This window comes from Rhineura floridana, chromosome 2 (assembly GCF_030035675.1).
Source record: "Rhineura floridana isolate rRhiFlo1 chromosome 2, rRhiFlo1.hap2, whole genome shotgun sequence".
Lineage (NCBI taxonomy): Eukaryota > Metazoa > Chordata > Lepidosauria > Squamata > Rhineuridae > Rhineura > Rhineura floridana.
Window position 1 is genome coordinate 96,913,690 of NC_084481.1, and position 20,904 is coordinate 96,934,593.

General features: G+C 42.7%; 1 protein-coding gene across 2 annotated transcripts; it reads right to left on the reverse strand.

The window, feature by feature from the left end:
* Positions 1–2,376: 2,376 nt before the first annotated feature.
* Positions 2,377–11,588, reverse strand: LOC133376804 (olfactory receptor 9I1-like). Of its 2 annotated transcripts, XM_061609592.1 has the most exons (3): positions 11,545–11,586; positions 10,127–10,289; positions 2,377–9,794 (listed from the first exon to the last, which is right to left on the reverse strand). In XM_061609592.1, exon 3 carries the CDS (start codon positions 9,755–9,757, stop codon positions 8,807–8,809), a length of 951 nt encoding a protein of 316 aa, XP_061465576.1. In that variant the 5' UTR covers positions 9,758–9,794; positions 10,127–10,289; positions 11,545–11,586; the 3' UTR covers positions 2,377–8,806. The 2 variants fall into 2 exon arrangements, with proteins under 2 accessions (XP_061465576.1, XP_061465577.1); XM_061609593.1 differs by lacking the exon at positions 10,127–10,289 and having other exon boundaries at positions 11,545–11,588.
* Between the last annotated feature and the right edge of the window lie 9,316 nt (positions 11,589–20,904).

A 20,904-nucleotide genomic window follows, 5' to 3' on the forward strand; every position in this document is an offset into this window, starting at 1 on the left:
CTTCATCTGTAAAACGCATCTGATAAAGCTTCCGTGCTAAACACAGCCTGCTCCCCGCAGTTTGCTGTACATGAGCGGCTTTTAACTTTTCCCACATCTGATTAGCCGTCGGCTCATTACTCACCAGCAACAGTTGTGAATCTGATAGCCCCAGAGTAATAAAAGCCTTCGCTTTCTCGTCTTTCTTCAGCCACGCTGCTGAAGGAGCTGCCGGAGGGGGGTTTTCCACGACATCATTCAAATCCTCTTTAATCAGAACTGCTCTCATTCTCCATTTCCAGCTGGAGTAGTTTACAGCACTCAGCCTCTCCATCGGCATCCCGGAAGACAGATTTACAGCCATGTTGCCCACTCTTACTTGCCTCTCACTTGCGCTTTGTTTCTCTCTGCAACAACGCCACTTCACCGGCTCTTGAACCCGCTACCACGCCTGATAAGCTGGGCCCAGAACCCCTGTTGCCGATTGCGTGTATAGATCAAACGTGGTTTGAATCCAAGAGCCGTTTAGAACAGGAATAAGACAGGCCAGGCAAGTTTCTTGTAAGAGTCTTTACTAGGCAAAGACATTAGACACAGCTCTTTCCATTGACATTTCTTCCCCCACACTGAGTTCCTGCAAGTTTCCCACCTTATCGCACTCCCAGCCAGCCACTGACCTTGATAGTCTGGCACTCTGTTCTCACAGCTTAACCCTTCTGCTTCAGGTTTCTCTCTCTCTGCTAAAAACCTTGTCTGTGAGTCTCACAGCCTGCGTCACTGACCAACAGCAACACACTGGAAACGGTAGAACAGGAAGTGTCTCTACCCTAAGTTTCTATTGAATGAATTGCTGCCGGGAAGGGTTCTATTACTTAATTTTTATAAATATATACCTCACTTTCAGCCATAGTTGCGTTAACAGATGAGTATGTCCCTTTTAGACAGTATGGATAGTAAACAAATCACATAATTATTTAAATGTTGCATATATATGAACTGTTTACAGTCAGGACCTCTTCCAGGATACCCCATTCCGTTCTACTTCCCCTGCTAGCCCCCAAGAACAGACACTCAGCATTCTCTAGCTAGCCACTGACTATACTCAGTCTTCATTGTGTTGCTTTTGTGTGTGTGCCCCCCCCAGCTTTGTTTCCCTAAAGGAAAGTGGTGTTTGTTGTTGTTTGTTTTTGTGTGCTACAAACCTTGGGTTTCCTCCCAAAGCCTACCAATACCTCTCTGTTGTGCATGGCTGGTGCTGCACATTAAGTTACTTTATTGTGTACATTTTTTATTATGTACATGTTCAATTTTATTGTAAGCCGCCCTGAGTACCCTATTATAGGGTAGAAGGGAGGGATAGAAATATTTTAAATAAATAAATAATGGCTGAAGATTTAGGACTGACCACTTGAAGAATGAGTTCAGTGTTGGTATATATAGTTTGGAGAATGGAGGGACAGGATCCCAAACAGATAAATGCTATGAACCACTTCATGTACAACATCTGATCAATTTACCAAGTAGTTCACACAGTTTTATAGCCTACATTTTGCTGTTTGATCAAATAAAGAGAGAATACTTTATCTTCACAATTTCAGCAATGGGTAGAAGGACACCCATGCTGCATTGAACTACAGTAAGTCTTTTGCTCAATTAAACATGTGGTTTTGGATGAATAATTTGACTCCTGGTTCCTGTTTGGTGCACTGTTTGTTTGTTTAAAAAAACTTTACTCAATTATTTCACTATTTAGAGTTCCTTGTTAGCTGTTTCCCAACAGGTTTCTGCCAACAGAAATGTTGATTGCTACTCTAATAAAGCTCTCAGAAACTCAAGATAGCTCTGCAAAGATTCATGATCGGCTCCTTACCTTTTGTTACTTGCTAAGCTAAGTGATTAACAATGTCGGCAGCCAAACAGAATTCTAGCTTTAGCCGTGATGTCCATGATGTTAAAAAAATACACCAATCTTGCTGTGATTCTCTTCTGATGTGATCCATGTCCTTGTTTTAATCTTTCAGTTTTAGATGGTTAAGCCTAAATATGAAACAAGGGGGAATCTGACTTCCAATGGGGAAACAAAGATTATATATTTGGTTGTGGAAGTCCTTTAGGAGATCATGACATGCTCTGCGGAACTAATTAAGATCTCAATTGAGGAAATAGTAAATAGAAAGCAACTGGCAAACAGAGCACAACAGCTGACAGCAACCTATTCTTCATCCAAGGAGCCAACGTTTATTTATTTAAAGCATTTTTATTTATAAAAGTACTTATATAGTATAATTTCATTTAAAAAATCAAAGTGATTTACATAAAAATAAAAATCACAAATCATCAGGTAACTATTACAGAAAATAATTTCTTAATTGTCTGCATAAGCCTGGCATCATAAAAAAGTTTTCAGCAAATGTTTAAAAGCTGATACAGAAGTTGCCTGCTGAATCTCTCTGGGAAGAGCATTCCACAAGAGTGGGCTGAAGGCCCAGTTTGTGTTAAGATCAGATGAGTCTCTCCAACTCAGGGGACAACCAGCAACACTCCTTCAGATGATCTCAGGGATCAAGCTGGGATATAAGGGTTCAGGCAGTTCCTAAGGTGCCATGGACCTAAGTTCTTCAGGGCCTTGTAAATTAATGCAAGGACCTTGAATGTGGCTCAGCAGTAAGTGGGCAGCCAGTGCAGATGTTTTAACAATGGTGTTGCACATTATCTGCTATGTGTCCCCATCAGTTCCAAATCACGTGAAGTATTAGTTCCCCTCTATTCAGCACTGGTTAGGCCTCATCTTGAGTATTGCATCCAGTTCTGGACACTGCATTTTAAGAAGGATGCAGACAAACTGGAACAGGTTCAGAGGAGGACAACAAGGATGATCAGGGGACTGGAAACAAAGCCCTATGAGGAGAGACTACAAGAACTGGGCATGTTTAGCCTGGAGAAGAGAAGACTGAGGGGACCACTCTTCAAGTACATGAAAGGTTGTCAAACTGAGGAGGGCTGGGATCTCTCTAATGGGCTCAAGTTGCAGGAAGCCAGATTTCAACTGAACATCAGGAAAAACTTCCTGTTAGAGCCATACGACAATGGAACCAATTACCTAGAGAGGTAGTGGGCTCTCCGGCAGTGGAGGCCTTCAAGAGGCAGCTGGACAGCCATCTGTCGGGAATGCTTTGATTTGGATTCCTGCATTGAGCAGGGAGTTGGACTTGATGGCCTTATAGGCCCCTTCCAACTCTACTATTCTATGATCAGCAGTCTAGCTGCCACATTCTGCTCTAGCTGGAGCTTCTGGATCAGACCTAAGAGCAGCCCCACACAGAACACATTGTTGCAATCTAGTTTTTAACCCACTCTTCAACCCAAAAAATCTCCAAGGGCAGCTCACAATCCCAGCCCCACGATGGTTGAGCAGATTTTCTTTGCCTATCCCTCACTGTTTGCTTGACAATGTTAGGTGTTACAACAAAGGATCCAGTGGGGGAAACATATGAGGAATGCCTCTAGCTCAGGTGGGGCCAAATTTCATATGGTGTGCACCCTCTCCCATTGCTTGTCCAGCAGGAGCCCAGTTGTCTTGGCATGCACCTGCCTGGGGTTCAAAGATGCTGGCCAACTCCCACGGGTTCTTCCACCACCACTCCAGCTGTTTGACAGATGGGGAAACATTCCCTCAGCAATGGGGCTAAGGGAAGACAGATCCTCACCCTACTGCCATGCCAGCACTGCTTGCTTGCTGTAATCAATAAAGTTGTGGCCTTGATTGCACCCATACAAACCACTGGCTTGTTAATTTATTTCCGGAACACAATGTGCACCTGCCACACAAATGTCAATCTCTACCCCCGGGCTTACAGTCTAAAAGAACAACACAAAAGGAAAAGGGAGTGGAAGGTAGAAGGATAAAAGCGAATGTGGGAACTAGTTCTTAATTACAGAGTTCTTGCAAGACTAGCTGAAATAGAAATAGAAAGAGTTTGAGGTGAGGAGGAGGCAAAAATTACTGGTCTCTCAGCTGAGCCAATAGAGAGGCCCTGTCATCCTGTTTTTCCCTCTGCTATGGCTGATGGAATGGCTGCTTTTAGATGACAGGAACAGCAAGTGATCGATTTAGACAGAGAGAGGCTGTAAGACAAACATTTGGAAACATTTGGAAAGTATTAGAAGCAAACTGAGCAGATCTGTGCTATTTTTAATCACTGCATGTTTTTCCGTGGTGGAATTTTACTTTATAGCTGATAGTTTTATTACTGTTTAGAGCTGTTACGATGTTATAACTGAGAATAAATGAGTAAGCAAGGAGCCCATACTCACATCATATGAACATTAACAATGGGGAGAGGACTAAAGATTGGTTCAAAAGGCATGTATATCCCAATCCTTGTTTCTGATCGTTACTATCAAAATAGGGTGTTGTAGCTACTTTAAATCAATGCAACTTACAATGATTTGGTGTATGCCATGCAACATCTATTCTTGACCGTGTAGCAGGTCCGATAGGAAACAGACAGCTTATTCCCACCCCCAGCATTACTTATTTCCCATTCACCATTTCTTGTACTCTGCCCCCAGATATAAATCGTAATAATTTGCTGGATTTACACTGGCACAGAGGGCAATACTACCCAGGCAAGGCTGGAGCACAAGTGTTCCATGTAGATGAAGAAGAAATGGCTAAATGATTTCTTCTGCAGCACACACACTGATCCTGATTTTACACATCATTCAAAAACTTAAAGTCCAGACGTCCATGACAGGAGCCAGATGTCTAATATAGCAGTCACATGTCTGCTCTATTACATGTCTGTGCTTGGGTAGAAGAGGCATACCATGTGTACAGAATGAAAATCTCACAACACGAAAGTGATTGTTTGGATCAGACTTGGAAGGAAATGTAATGGTGAATCATGGCATCAGCGGAATCAGTGCTTTGATTTTTATTCTGTCAGAAGAACAAATGTGAGCCCTGGATTGGGCTGCCCATTGCAACTGGTCAAATGCAATGTGCAAATCTACACTACAGTTTTATAAGATGGTTTCATAGGTTACACTTTTATTGATTATACGGCCAAAGGTCTTTGCAAAAATTCAAACAGGCTCAAAAGTATACAGCAAATCGCATTTGCAAATTCAAATGCTGAAAATACCATGTATATAAAACACAGAGGGTGGCATCCAGTTGTGCTGTCCCATTTGCACAGTGGGCTTCCATTTATGCAAATGTGACTTACCCTTCCTCCCCCTCCCCCCTCCCCCTCCCCAATTTGCTCCAAAGGGTTGGGCTAGTGTAGCATTAGATCTCATCCAGTAAATAAATCTCAGAATTGGGGGGGGGAGCAATGAAATTATTATCAAATCAACACGTCGCTTTAAAGCAACCTCTGACAGCACTTTTTGCATAGATCCTTGCAACAGCCAGTGCAAAAAGAGGCATCCTATAAGTCACCTTAAAAAGCCAGTTTTGTCAATCTTTTCTGGGATACATCTTTCAATACATCTTTTCTGGTATGGTTTTTGCATGCAATCCAATAAAATAGTATCAAAAACAGGACAAAATAAGAAGTAGTGTGGAAGTCTTCTATCCTAATGGGACTGCCTTCAAGTTGATCCCGACTTATGGTGACCCTATGAGTAGGGTTTTCATGGTGAGTGGTATTCAAAGAGGGTTTACCATTGCCTTCCTCTGAGGCTGAGAGGCAGTGACTGGCCCAAGGTCACCCAGTGAGCTTCATGGCTGTGTGGAGATTCAAACCCTGGTCTTCCAGCTCGTAGTCCAGCACTCTAACCACTACAGTTCCAAAAAGACATCTACGCAGAGCCTGAGGAATCCTATGATATTGGACATCAATCAAGCCTGATAGCATAGTCTGAACATGGATAGTCTTCAACACTTGCCTGAGCTTAGGAAACATCGTCATCATCATTAATGGAATTTATACCCCACCCTTCCTCCCCAAGGAGCCCAAACCACCTGGAAACTTTTGAACTTTAAATTTAAGCTTATGAGACAGTACACTTCATTTAAAAAAAAACCCTGACCTGTGTGGGGTGACCAAAGAGTGTGAAGAGATAGAATAAGGCCTGAGTAACTGATTCTATCCGGAAGCCCAGTCCTTGCAATTCTTTAACTGGAGGTTTAACAGCAATTCCTTTCTCTAGAGAACTCTGGAAATGTAGTTGTATGAGATTGGTATAAAAAGCTTACTTTTTTCCCTTCCTCTTCAGTGCATATGTGTGGGTAAAGTGGACATTTGATTCCCTGACGAAGCTACAGTTATATGTTGCAACTTGTGCTGAAGTCCAGGATAGGGTGGGGTATTTGCTCATATTCACCCATTGCTACCCTTGCCTCTCCAGTCCCTACTCTCCCTCACAGCTGGAAGCTGTCCATTATTTTATTTTTGGCTATAATTTTCCTGATGTTGAAAAGTGTCATACACATAGATGGACACTGGAGACTGAAGCTCCTTTTAACAAAGGCTTTTTTGGGTGCAGAGGGCGTGGGGGGGCACACTCTGTCATGGTCAGAATGTGGCTCCTTGTCTACTGGATTGCGGTGGCTGCAGGCAGCTCTCTCACATGTGGCTGGAATGGTACTGCTTGCCAGGTGGGGCAGACTTCTCCACAGTAAACAGTGCTTCAGGGGAGGATGGCAGAGAGAGAGAGAGCAAGCACAGGGTGGTGGCGGTGGCTGCCCCTTGCCTGCCTGCTTGAGTGTACGGAGATGGGAACTACGCTCAAAGCTTTAGACTACAATAGCAAGATGCTGCTTGATAAAAGAAAAATGGGTGCATTTTGGAAGAAGCCTTCAAGTGGTCTGTGGGCCTATCCATACCTAACAGCGAAATCCACATTGTCCATATTCAGTTGGTGGCCTCGAGATCCATACATGTCCTGTTTGTGGTCGGATTATGGTGAGAAACTGATAATCAAGTGACCACACATGTGGGCTTTTTTTTTTTTTTTTTTGCTTCAGCATTGGCTGCTCTCCTAAGTCCCCCCCCCCCTCAGTGATTGGTCCATAATGGTCGTTTGCTTTTCGCATGCTTTTTCGGAAGAGCACAGAAAAGGTTTTATTTTAATTCCCATGTATGCACAGGTTTGTGAATGGGCTACTGGATGGGAAGGATATGACGGAGGGATGCCCATGGATCGCCTATTGCAAGAAAGTCTGTGACATTGCATCTCAGCCCACAGACGTTAATGTGATTGATTATTGGTACAGGAAAACATATCATTTTTTCTGTGGCATTTCTAATACAGATTTGAGAACACGAAAATCCTCACTAGCTTGCAACATCATATGGACAACAGTGAATTAATGAGGACACAAATCTATAACGTTGCAGATTACACAGTCGTATGGATGGGCCCTGAATGCAAAGCTTACTTGACCTGGCTGTTTCATTGCAGACATGTGTATTGTTAGTTTTGAATAAAACTAAAAATAACTCAATTTTGCTAAATCATTTTCTCCAAAAGACGGTTACATTTGTGGGATTTTTAAACTTATAGAAGTATTACATCAATGTAAATTCATGCTTTACATCACAGATGGGGACCCTGGTGCTCTCCCTTCAGTCACAGCCAGCATGGCCCATGGCCAGTAATAATGGGAGTTGTCATTCAGTAACATCGTGGGGCAGAGTGGTAAGCAGCGGTAATGCAGCCAAAGCTCTGCTCACGGCCGGAGTTCGATTCCAATGGAAGGAGGAAGTCAAATCTCCGGTAAAAGGGGTTGAGGTCCGCTCAGCCTTCCATCCATCCATGGTTGGTAAAATGAGTACCCAGCATATGCTGGGAGGTAGAGAAAGGCTGGGGAAGGAACTGGCAATCCCAACCCATATATACGGTCTGCCTAGTAAACGTCGCAAGACGTCACCCTAAGAGTCGGAAATGACTCGCACTATAAGTGCGGAGACAACTTTACCTTTACCTTTAACATCTGGGGGAGAGTACAAATTCCCCACCCTTGATTGACATCAAATATATGACTAGTTTGTTTTTCAAAAGGAGCCTGAAACACTGAAACCAAACTCAAAAAACAACTGAAGATGTTGACTCTTCAAAAAGTCAGATTTGAATTCTGCAATTCTGTCAAATGTTGGAGTCTGATGAGTCTGAAGCCTCAGGAGGGGAGAGTGTTCTTGCACTCGGGTCCTACTTGCGGGCTTCCCCCAGGCACCTGGTTGGCCACTGTGAGAACAGGATGCTGGACTAGATGGGCCACTGGCCTGATCCAGCAGGCTCTTCTTATGTTCTTATGTATTGTATAGTCAGTAAAATCTATGAAATATACTGGCTATGGCTGTGTGCAATTGACCTCTCAAAATTCTCCAACCCATTTGTACACAGAAAAATTGGGGTTGACCATTTCACTGAATTTGTGCAAGGAGAAGAAAAATTCTCCAAGTGGTGCAGCTTATCGTTAGTGGTAGCAGCAGCACAGTTTCTTTCTTCTTTCCCTACATTTTTTAAATATATATATATTGTGGCCACAGTGCAAATGGTTGTGTATGCAGCCCATTATGGCCCATCTACAATGCCTCAAACCTACTATCATTTCAGAGCATTCAACGTGGCGAGGACAGACGGCAGCCACCATCAAAAACAGAAATAAATGGCAGAGCATCTTCAGATAAAATTCTGCAAAGCTACCTTCCTTTTCTGGGGGAATGAGAAAAAGAAAAACCTCAGAATCTTTCCCAGAAAAATGTCTTCTGAAAAATTTTGGCTCAGCTTTAACAGTGGCCTTACTTAGTTTGTGTGAGAGCAGACAAATGTGCAGGAGTGGGCAACAATGTTACAATCAGCACAACATGAAAGTTCATTGCTTTGGCTGCTTCAGAAATATCTTCTTGCTTAATCTTTTCTTCAGAGCTTTTTTCACCTCCTCGTTCCTCAGACTGTAGATGATGGGGTTCAGCATAGGGATCACAATGGTGTAGAAGACAGAAACTATTTTGTCTTGCTCCACTGCCTCCAGCCCTCCAGGCTGCACATACATAAAGGTCAAGGACCCGTAATACAGGACAATGGCAGTCAGGTGTGAGGCACAGGTTGAGAAGGTCTTCCGTCTGCCTGTGGATGACCGCATCCTCAAGATGGTGGAAATGATGTAAGTATAGGAGAAGAGAACAATCACTGCATTCGCTACCACAACAAAAGTGGAGAGGACAAAGAGTACCACCTTGGAAACATAGTTGTCTGAGCAGGAGAGCCGCAGCAAAGGGGGAATGTCACAGAAAAAGGAGCTGATTTCGTTGGGTCCACAGAAAGACAATCTAAAGGTACCACTGGCATGGACAATGGCATTCACAAGCCCTGCCAAGTAGCACCCAGCCACAAGCTGCAGACAAACCTTTTTGGCCATTGCAATAGGATAAAAGAGTGGGTTACAGATGGCAACAAAGCGATCATAAGCCATGGCAGCCAGAAGGTAGCACTCGGTCGTAGCATAGAGGGTGAATAACCACATCTGGGTTGCACATGCATTGTAGGAAATCACCTTCCTGTCTGTAAAGAGGTCATACAACAACCTGGGAATGATGATGGAGGAGTAGCAGATGTCAATGAAGGAGAGGTTGCTTAGGAAAAAATACATTGGAGACTGCAAAAGGGAATCAGTCTGGATTAGCACAATCATACCCAGATTTCCCGTCAGGGTCAATAGATAAATCAGAAGGAAGACCAAAAACAAAGGCATCTCCACTTCAGAACGATCTGAGAATCCTAAGAGAATGAACTCTGACACTTGGGTTCTGTTCACCTCTTGCATTCTTCCAGTATGACTAGCCTTCAGTCAGGGATAAGGGCTAAAATTAGGACAAATAAGGGAATAGATTCAAATTCACAGTGAAAACTTGAAATTATACAAGAGAAAACCTGACATCATACACTGGAATTATTTTTTTTTTAAAAGTTGTGATCATTTTCACTTCTATTATTTGGGGGTGGGGAATTAAGAAATGTTTTTTATGTTACACAATGACTTAAATCCCTCTTACATTATGGCAATGCATGGCCACTCCAGTGCTGATTTTACATTCAGTATATGTACATTCAGTAAGAAAAAGGGGGGGGGAGGTTAGACCATGGGGTTAATGACAGTGTGCAGTCATTTTCAGATGTTCTTGACCATCCTCACCTCTTCATTGGCCGTGTAATTAATAAATATCCAGCATGAAATGGGCTTCTTCCAGCAGTCGTCTGTTGACTCTTGTTTGTTTATTTCAGTAAAGCCATCTGTTGATTCAGTCTGCCACCATTCCAGAATGGCACAATACCACACCACATTACCTCAGTTTCAGCTGTTGAAAGTACAAATGTTTGCATGTACATGAGCAGCACTTGTTTACACAATTGGTGCTTCAAGCCATGATCCTGGCAGTGCACCCAGCAGTAGACCCCCATGCTCCAGATGCACTTAGGTGGGGATGAGGGTATGTTTGTGCTAGTCAAAATGAGATTTGTTGACCTCTAGGCAGTAGCTAGACCCCATTGCAGGGCCAGAAAACTGTTTTTTTTCCTTCTTATCTGAAAATCTCATAAATTGAGTAAGTACATAGCTTTCAGTCTTTTTCTCTCTTGTGTGCAGTAGACCCCCATGCTCCAGATGCACTTAGGTGGGGGCGAGGGTTTGTTTGTGCTAGTCCAAATGTACTCATTTTGATATACCCTTTCAACTTCACCCATACTGAAGCGATCTAAGGTTACAGTCCGATGTACACATGTGCTTGCAGCAGCCACCCTATTAGGGCTTATTTGGATAGTTGCATTACTACTTGCCACACAACACACCTACACGGGGGGGGGGAGAGAGACAACTATCTAGTCAGATCTCTGTTTGGTTTCACCCTATAAAAATAACAAGTTCCTGGTCAGTATGATGGCTGAGGGAGGGGGAGACTTCTCAAGGAGTGAAAGGGTGATAACATGTCCCGACTCACTCCTTACTAAACAACTCATTGATACATGTTCATCACACTGATTGTGAATGACTTCAGAGCAACCATATGTGAGGCTATCAAGTAAAACTATGAAACTATATTACAATGTAACAACAGCATTTTCTGAAACTCTCACATTTTGCAATGAAATATTACTCCATCCAGGTTTTCTTTCTGAATTTACCAGTCACAGTTCAATAAACCCTACACCCTTGAATAGAAACCCATTGGTTTCCAGCTACTCATGTTAACTGAAAACAAACAATGCAATGTTAATTAAAATGGATCTTTGCTTACCTTTTCTTTAAAAAGAAAAACAACAACAACCCTAACAACACAATCCAAACCCAAGATCTGCTGAGATGAAAGAGTTTGGATTTGGCAGAACATGACCTGGGGCTCAGCCAGGGCTATGCCAGCATAAATCCCTCACCCCAGGCCAGCTAGGACTCAACCAGCTCAACCAGGGATGAGGACAGTTAGCATTGCTCTGTAAATGTGGATAAATCATTCCAGTAACAACTAACCTTTTTTCAGACAAAAGACTCTTTCTCTTCCTATGATTAAGCATAAAACTCAACATGTATGTTAGTATCTGATTGCTTCTCAGCCTTACCTGTGGTCAAGCAGAGTTTCCTGCACATTGTGCAATGATTCCACAGGCTATGAGGGTTCACGCATTTTAAAGAAATCGGGGTGGTGCTTATTGAACAACAGGAAACTTTCCCTTGGTGGCACATCCCATGACACTCAGCACAGGGTAATTATTACTATCACATTAGTCACATCAAATAAATGCAATGTGTGACAATGCTGATGCTTCCTTTCTCTAAACCTTGCCCCTCAGAAGTTGCTGGAGTCCAACACCCATCAGCCCCAGCCAGCATACCCATTAGGGATGATGGGAGCTGTAGTCCATCAATACCTCGAGGGTCACCGGTTCCTCATAAAGAGAACTTCAGTTCATGCTAAGTGTGACTCTTCACTCCAGAATTTATTATAAACTTCAATAACCATAAGCTATTTATTTATTTATTTATTTATTTATTTATTTATTTATTTATTTATTTATTATTTGATTTACATCCCGCCCTTCCTCCCAGCAGGAGCCCAGGGCAGCAAACAAAAGCGCTAAAAACACTTAAAAACGCCATAAAAACAGACCTTAAAATACATTAAAACAAAACCACATTAAAAACAGATTTAAAGAAGCTTTAAAAACATCTTTTAAAAAATGGTTAAAAACATTATTAAAAAACATATTAAAGAGCAATTCTAACACAGACGCGGACTGGGATAGGTCTCAACCTAAAAGGCTTGTTGAAAGAGGAAAGTCTTCAAAGGGCGCCAAAAAGATAGCAGAGATGGCGCCTGCCTAATATTCAAAGGGAGGGAATTCCACAGGTGCCGCCACACTAAAGGTTATAACTAAAGGTTATAATTAATATGTTCTCTGTGCCTGATTTTAATAATTAAAGGAGGGGTCAATAGGTTGGACCAAGACTTAGTCATGTGTAGTCTCATTGAGATCAGTGGGTGTAAGTTAATCATGACTAATTTCAGTCCCACTGCTTTCAGTTGACGATATCCAACTAAATAAATCCACTAGTGCAAGCAATTCCACTGGTGCAATGGAATGTCCCCTCCCTTTCCTCATCCTCGTGAAATCAGCTCCAAGGGTTGGGGGAACCCCCCCAAAAAAACAGATTTAGGGGGACACAGATAGAGGATCTATTTAGCTGGATACCACCAAATGGGTCTGCTCTAAACATGACTAATTCTGAATCCAACCAAGTTTCTCTTTGCTCTCTAAGGCTGCAAACTTTCCATTTTGAATGTGATAAAGCCAACATGAGGTTATTATTTTGCCATAAAAGTTACTATTTTCTTTGGCAGCGTTGTTCTGTGATGAGAGACGGTGTTCACTATATCAGGAATAGTTCTTGGGATTCTTAGCACAACAGAACTAGAGTTGTAATCCCACCAGAAAACAAACAAACAAGCTGAACTAAGTTTTGCTGTTTTGTTTTGTTTTTGCTTTCAGGCCATTTGAAAAGCAATAGACAAAGCAGCATTTTGCTCTCCCTGTCAGGGCTTTTCTTAGCTGGAATGTAAGAAATCTGCATAAAGTAAAGACAACAAAACAGAAGAACAAGAAACAAGAACAAGAACAAGAAAGAACAAAAGGTTTTCTTGTACAAATTAACACATTATTCTTTTCATTCCTGAAACATTTGACTTCAAAAGAGGAAACTTCACAAAAATGAGGGGATTGGTAAAAAGAAAGCTGAAAAACAAAGTCCAGAAGGTCACATCACTCGAAAATGCTTGGAAGTTGTTTAAAAACACTATATTAGAAGCTCAACTGGAGTGCATACCGTGGATCAGAAAAGGTACCGCCAGGGCCAAGAAGATGCCAGCATGGTTAACGAGCAAAGTCAAGGAAGCTCTTAGAGGCAAAAAGTCTTCCTTCAGAAAATGGAAGTCTTGTCCGAATGAAGAAAATAAAAAAGAACACAAACTCTGACAAAAGAAATGCAAGAAGACAATAAGGGATGCTAAAAAAGAATTTGAGGAGCACATTGCTAAGAACATAAAAACCAACAACAAAAAATTCTATAAATACATTCAAAGCAGGAGACCATCTAGGGAGGCGATTGGACCCTTGAATGATAAGGGAATCAAAGGTGTACTAAAGAACGATAAGGAGATTGCAGAGAAGCTAAATGAATTCTTTGCATCTGTCTTCACAGTGGAAGATATAGGGCAGATCCCTGAACCTGAACTAACATTTGCAGGAAGGGATTCTGAGGAACTGAGACAAATAGTGGTAACGAGAGAGGAAGTTCTAAGCTTAATGGACAATATAAAAACTGACAAATCACCGGGCCCGGATGGCATCCACCCGAGAGTTCTCAAAGAACTCAAAGGTGAAATTGCTGATCTGCTAACTAAAATATGTAACTTGTCCCTTGGGTCCTCCTCCGTGCCTGAGGACTGGAAAGTGGCAAATGTAATGCCAATCTTCAAAAAGGGATCCAGAGGGGATCCCGGAAATTACAGGCCAGTTAGCTTAACTTCTGTCCCTGGAAAACTGGTAGAAAGTATTATTAAAGCTAGATTAACTAAGCACATAGAAGAACAAGCCTTGCTGAAGCAGAGCCAGCATGGCTTCTGCAAAGGAAAGTCCTGTCTCAGTAACCTATTAGAATTCTTTGAGAGTGTCAACAAGCATATAGATAGAGGTGATCCAGTGGACATAGTGTACTTAGACTTTCAAAAAGCGTTTGACAAGGTACCTCACCAAAGACTTCTGAGGAAGCTTAGCAGTCATGGAATAAGAGGAGAGGTCCTCTTGTGGATAAGGAATTGGTTAAGAAGCAGAAAGCAGAGAGTAGGAATAAACGGACAGTTCTCCCAATGGAGGGCTGTAGAAAGTGGAGTCCCTCAAGGATCGGTATTGGGACCTGTACTTTTCAACTTGTTCATTAATGACCCAGAATTAGGAGTGAGCAGTGAAGTGGCCAAGTTTGCTGACGACACTAAATTGTTCAGGGTTGTTAAAACAAAAAGGGATTGCGAAGAGCTCCAAAAAGACCTCTCCAAACTGAGTGAATGGGCAGAAAAATGGCAAATGCAATTCAATATAAACAAGTGTAAAATTATGCATATTGGAGCAAAAAATCTGAATTTCACATATACGCTCATGGGGTCTGAACTGGCGGTGACCGACCAGGAGAGAGACCTCGGGGTTGTAGTGGACAGCATGATGAAAATGTCGACCCAGTGTGCGGCAGCTGTGAAAAAGGCAAATTCCATGCTAGCAATAATTAGGAAAGGTATGGAAAATAAAACAGCCGATATCATAATGCCGTTGTATAAATCTATGGTGCGGCCGCATTTGGAATACTGTGTACAGTTCTGGTCGCCTCATCTCAAAAAGAGTTGGAAAAGGTTCAGAAGAGGGCAACCAGAATGATCAAGGGGATGGAGCGACTCCCTTATGAGGAAAGGTTGCAGCATTTGGGGCTTTTTAGTTTAGAGAAAAGGCGGGTCAGAGGAGACATGATAGAAGTGTATAAAATTATGCATGACATTGAGAAAGTGGATAGAGAAAAGTTCTTCTCCCTCTCTCATAATACTAGAACTCATGGACATTCAAAGAAGTTGAATGTTGGAAGATTCAGGACAGACAAAAGGAAGTACTTCTTTACTCAGCGCATAGTTAAACTATGGAATTTGCTCCCACAAGATGCAGTAATGGCCACCAGCTTGGACGGCTTTAAAAGAAGATTAGACAAATTCATGGAGGACAGGGCTATCAATGGCTACTAGCCATGATGGCTGTGCTCTGCCACCCTAGTCAGAGGCAGCATGGTTCTGAAAACCAGTTGCCGGAAGCCTCAGGAGGGGAGAGTGTTCTTGCACTCGGGTCCTGCTTGCGGGCTTCCCCCAGGCACCTGGTTGGCCACTGTGAGAACAGGATGCTGGACTAGATGGGCCACTGGCCTGATCCAGCAGGCTCTTCTTATGTTCTTATGTTCTTATGAAACCAAGGTGTAAAAGTATCAAGTCTCCAATCACTGTTTGTCATCTCTTCAGTCAGGGATGGGGGGATCTGTGGCCTCAGGGCCACATTCGACCCTCAGCTTAACTTCATGCAAGCGGCAAAGAGGAGGGAATGGGAAGAAAGGGAATGGCAAAGGGAAAGGGAGATTGGCAGGAAGACAGAGAGAAAGAAGAGAGTGTAGCAGAAAAAGATGAAAGGAGCGACAAAGTTAGAGCAAAGAGGAACTCGCCTACTTTTGGTTCTGGCTTCATGCAGAAAATATGAAGCTTTAATCCAGTACCTGCTTTTCTGAAAGTAAAACTGCAGTACTAATCCCACATACCCAGAGTAAACCCCACTGAATTCAATAGGACTTACTTTTGAGTAGACATGGTTAGGATTGTGCTGTAAATCGATGGGACTTTTGATTGAACATAGCAAAGAATTGTTTTTGTGTTGTATATCTTTCTATCTCCCTCCAATCCTATTTTTAAAGCAATTAGGCAGGGCTTACTTGGTTATCACTGTTTTATTATGTAGGAAACTAATACTGATTTTTGTTTAATGTTGTGCAATGATCAACTGGCTTTCACAATAAACTATTATATGGGGTGTATGTATTTTTACATTTCCAGTGTGCATGTGTGTATGGGAATCTTTCCAACAAACCTGTGAGGTAGGGTTACAGTCTGGAAACCAAGGCAGCTCACAATAAGAAATAAATCCCTTTAAAATCCAATAACCATAAAAACATGTATAAACAATTGCAAAATAGCTTAAAGGGGCATGATTCTGAATTTTGGGTTGCATGAATGAAGTTGCTTATCACTTGAGGTTGCACTTCTGTCCCTGAGTAAGCCCCACTGAATACATTGGGACTTGCTTCTGAGTAAATAAATGTAGGATTGCACTATACATATCTTTACAAGTTGTGTAAATAATAAACATATTTGATACTCATGCTTATATAAATATTTTTTCATACTATCTTCTGATAAGTATCTGATTTCACACTGTGGTTGTACTCTACATTTCCCCTACATCTTCAGTGTGCCCTTCTTCCTTGGGGTGTTCATGGTTCTCCTCTGTTGTTCTCATCCTGAAGGGCAGATTAAGCTGAGAGATGGTGAGTAGCCCATGGTCACCCAATAAACTTTATAGCTCATTTCCATTTTAAAAAATTAATTAAAACAATTTACATGCAAGCAAAGTTGATTATGTAAATCCATACAATATGTTTAAAGCACATCCAACTTGCATTTAAAGCACATGACTTCTTCTAAAGAATCCTAGGAAGTGTTGTTTCCCCTCACAGTTCTACTTCCCATCACCTTTAACAAACTACAGTTCCCATGATTCTGTGGTGTGGTTCATATGCTTCAAATATGTGTTGAATGTACTTTTAAAGAATGGTGTGGATCTGCACTAGGTATGATGTGCATTCATTAGTGAATTGAAAAGAACAATTGTAAAATACTTTTTTAAAATGGGAATTGTTGTAGCTCGGTGGGAGGGCATATGCTTTATATCCAAAGGTCCAAAATTCAATTTCTGGAAAAAACAATTGCCTGGAATCCTGGAGACCCAATGCTAGTCCATTAGGGTTGCCAGGTTCAGGGCCTGAGACTGATCCTGTATCTTTAGGAGAAGAGAAAGGCAGCCAAGTGCAGGTGTTCTTGCAACACTATAATGAGAAAAACCACAAGGTGGAATTCTCCCTTCCCCCTGCACAACTTTTAAAGATACAGAAGACCTCTTGCTTGCCAAGTTGCCTCATTCTCTTTCATCCATAGAAGCAACAACAATGGTTCCATGCGCTCCTGCTCAACCTTCTTAAACCCACTAATGTGCTTGTTGTTTGTCTCTTGCCCAATAGTGGTAAAAGAAATTCACATACTGGGAAGCATGGCTGAAATTGATGTTGTTCCCAGTCTGCTGCCTACAAACATAGACCAAATCATGTGTGCTATCTCTCTGTCAATTATATTCACTGGAATTGGGTTGGCTGACGAAGTGAATTTATAGCAGCCTACAGGGGAGACAGAAAAGGGTAGAGAATCTTCTTACTCATTTCTCAGACCTCTTTCTGAAGTGAAGAGTCAAATCTGTAAAGAAATTTGGATGATAAAAGGTAGGGGCAAGGCATTCCAGGCAGGGGATTGCCAACCCTACTTGGATATGGATATCTTCGCAGAGGATCCCTAGTCAAGCTTTACCAACAACACAATCCAAACCATGTCTACTGAGAAGTAAGTCCTATTGAGTTCTATGGGGCTTAGTCCCTTAGTAAGTGTGTTTATAAATGCAGCCCTTCGGGGGTATCTATCTTTACTCCTGAGTGCTCCCATCTAACATTTCCATAACACTAGGCTCCTTTCTTTGTACAATGGTGTTCTGGTGACTGGCCTGGCTGAGGGCACTTAAACTCTTTTTGCCAGAAGTGAGGTGGCTAGATTAAATGTTCCCTCCATCTTTTAGCTAAGATTTGTATCTTAATTTTCAATCAGGGAAATGTTTTTTATGAATTGTATGCTTCAAACAACTGTAGTTGATGCTTAATGTATCATGCTTAATGACATCCCTTTGGCCCCACCCCATGATGTCACTCAGACCCACCCCATGATGTCACTTGGATCCACCCCATAACATGCCCCATGACATTCCCATGACATCACTCAGGCCCACCCCCAAAATCTCCAGGTTTGGGATGCTTCTGACCTGGCAATCCTAGCTAAGATGAAAATTGGTGCCTTCTTGCATCTCTAACCAGAACCACTGACGGAGGAGGAGACTCACCTGAGGACATTTTCCCAAGGCTCCCTGAAATCTGGAGCCAATCCTGGTTGCCAACCAAGCAACAGGGCCTGGAATATTTGGGTGGGGTGGTTGGTTGGTCTTCCAGCAATGCAAAATGGAAGGATTGCTCCCCATTAGCAAAAGCTGCCTTAGCTGTATCCCTCTTTAGCTGTTCACTTTGGGATGATGGGCTACTTTTCCACTGGGCTCCACCTCTAGGCCCATGAAAACCTTCTGACCTTTTCCTCCTGGCTTCACCCACCCTGGGATCTGCTCTTTGACTCAGAAGTCTCTTTCTCAGCTCCCATCCACAAATTTAAAATAAGTAATTATAACAAAACTTTGTCAACTCCTACACGTGATAGTCCCTTGAACTTTCCTTTGCTCTGCTTTTCAGTTTCAGCTTCTGTTATGTTCTTTACCCAGCCAACAATAATCTGCCTGAACTAAAAATTAAGTTTGTTTATTCTGCCATAATTGTAATCAGTAAAGCAGAATTGGTTGCTTATTGCTATTGGGTGAAAGAGAGAGATAATTTAAATGTGATCTGAAAAATGGCTACCCTACGTTACCGTTCACTCTTTTCACTCACTCACTATACTCACAATCATACTGGCTATTTTTTTCTATTCCTTGAGTACTTACTGGCAAAGGATGAAAACAGCCCTAGAGGAATAGAAATATTGCTGGCTAGCCACCTAGGCTGCAACTCAGGTCTAATTTCTGATTTTCCCAATATGTGGAGCTCAGCATGAGGCCTTGTCAGTGTTTCTGGACAGAAAAATCAACCCAGCAACAAGTAAAAAAAAATACCCAATTGTTTTCCATAATTGTTTTTCAATTAGTTAGTTAGTTCTTTATATATCAACCAGTTGAAAGGTTTTCCCTAGATTGCCCAACAGTAAGGAAAACCTAAAGATCAGGAACAAGACTAGAAGGGGGGACCCTCAAGGAGGAGTTAACCAACATATCCTAAAGTATTTATACGTCAGTAGTGAGATAGCTAATTCAGTATCAAAGCCCAGCTCAGAAACTCACTGTCATGACCAAAGTAGTTCAGTTCTTGAAGAATCAGAGCACAGGAAGAGACCTCAGGTGAAAGAGGACTGTAGTTAAAATCAAAGTCAAGTTTTTGAGTCTGGTATTCCTGGGGATCTCTCAAAAAAGAGTGAAACCATTCAACAGATGAAACTTCATTCATGCAAGTTAACACACTCGCTGGATGGAAGAGGAGTGAGGGGGAAGGTCACTGGCTTTCCCTTCCCTGGGACTGCCCTCATGTCCTCTCCACCAGTGAATGGGCGAAATTGTCTGGTGCTATCCATCTATCCCCCTCCCAGTGCCCCACCTATAAATGTGGCTGCCTCACCAAACAAGAAAAGCTAGCTACAGGGCTGATCCACAGGCAGCATGGGACTGAAGGGAGTTGTAGTCTAAACCATCTAGAGGACGTCAGGTTGGAAAAGGCTGCACTGGCACTTACCAATGGAATGTAATTGTTTATATTTTTACCATAAAATACTATTGAAGCTAGGGTTGTCAGGTCTCCCATATTTGCCTAGAAGCTCTGGATTTTTGGGGTCCTCTCTGGGTCTCCAGGTGAGTCACCTTAATCTCTGGAGTCTCAGCTTTTCATTTAAAAAAAAATTAAGTTTCTAGGTGGTCTGCTCAGGGCCGGCTCCAGGCATGCCGGGGCCCTTGGGCATCAGCCTGCCCCAGGCCCCTTCACTCCCCTTCTGTGATCCATGGCAGGAGATGCATCACGGATCACAGAACAGGAGCTTCCGAGCCGCCCGCCATCCCCCCGCTTCACCTACCTTTCTGTGCTGTTTTTTGAGGCTGCATGCACTGAGCGCGCAGGGTTGCCATCAGTTAAGATGGCGGCTGAGGTTTCCGTAAGGAGCTGAAGCCCCTGCCGCCATCTTGATGTATGGCACGCAGCGCGCGCATTGCTGCCATCAATCAAGTTGGCGCCAGAGGCTTCAGCCCTTTACGGAAACCTCAGCTGCCATCTTGATTGATGGCAACCCTGCGCGTGCTGCAAAAAAAAAGCAGAGAGAAAGGTAGGTGAAGCGGGGGGATGGCGGGCGGCTTGGAAGCTCCTCCTGTCCTGTGATCCGTGGCTCCTGCCGTGGATCATGGAAGGGGAGCGGAGGGCCCCTCAGGGGCTCCTGTAGCTCTGGGGCCCTCCGGCCAGTATGCCACCTGGCCGCCCTTTAGAACCAGCCCTGGGTCTGGTTCACAAGATATACATCACAACGTCACACACACACCCCACAACTTCTGTTAGATGAGCTTGTAGCTGGCTGCTCTAACCCCACCCTTTCAGGTTTGTAACCAATAAGTGAAGTCAGGGTTGTGATTGACCAGGAATTTGTTGACCTCTAGGCAGTAGCTAGACCCCATTGCAGGGCCAGAAACGGTTGTTTTTTCCTGCTTATCTGAAAATAGTATATAGCTTTCCGCCTTTTTCTGTCTTGTGTGCAGGAGTCAAACAAGTTAAAATTTTCCTAGGTGGTTAAAGATGATCAGATGTTATACATGAAGTGGGTTCATGGCATTCATTTTTTTTATTCTGTTCCTCCATTCTGCAAACTTATATATATCAACAGTGAACTCATTCTTCAAGTG

Excerpts from the sequence above, each read along its gene's own strand:
- LOC133376804 (XM_061609593.1), bottom strand. The coding sequence starts at position 9,757 with ATGCAAGAGGTGAACAGAACCCAAGTGTCAGAGTTCATTCTCTTAGGA.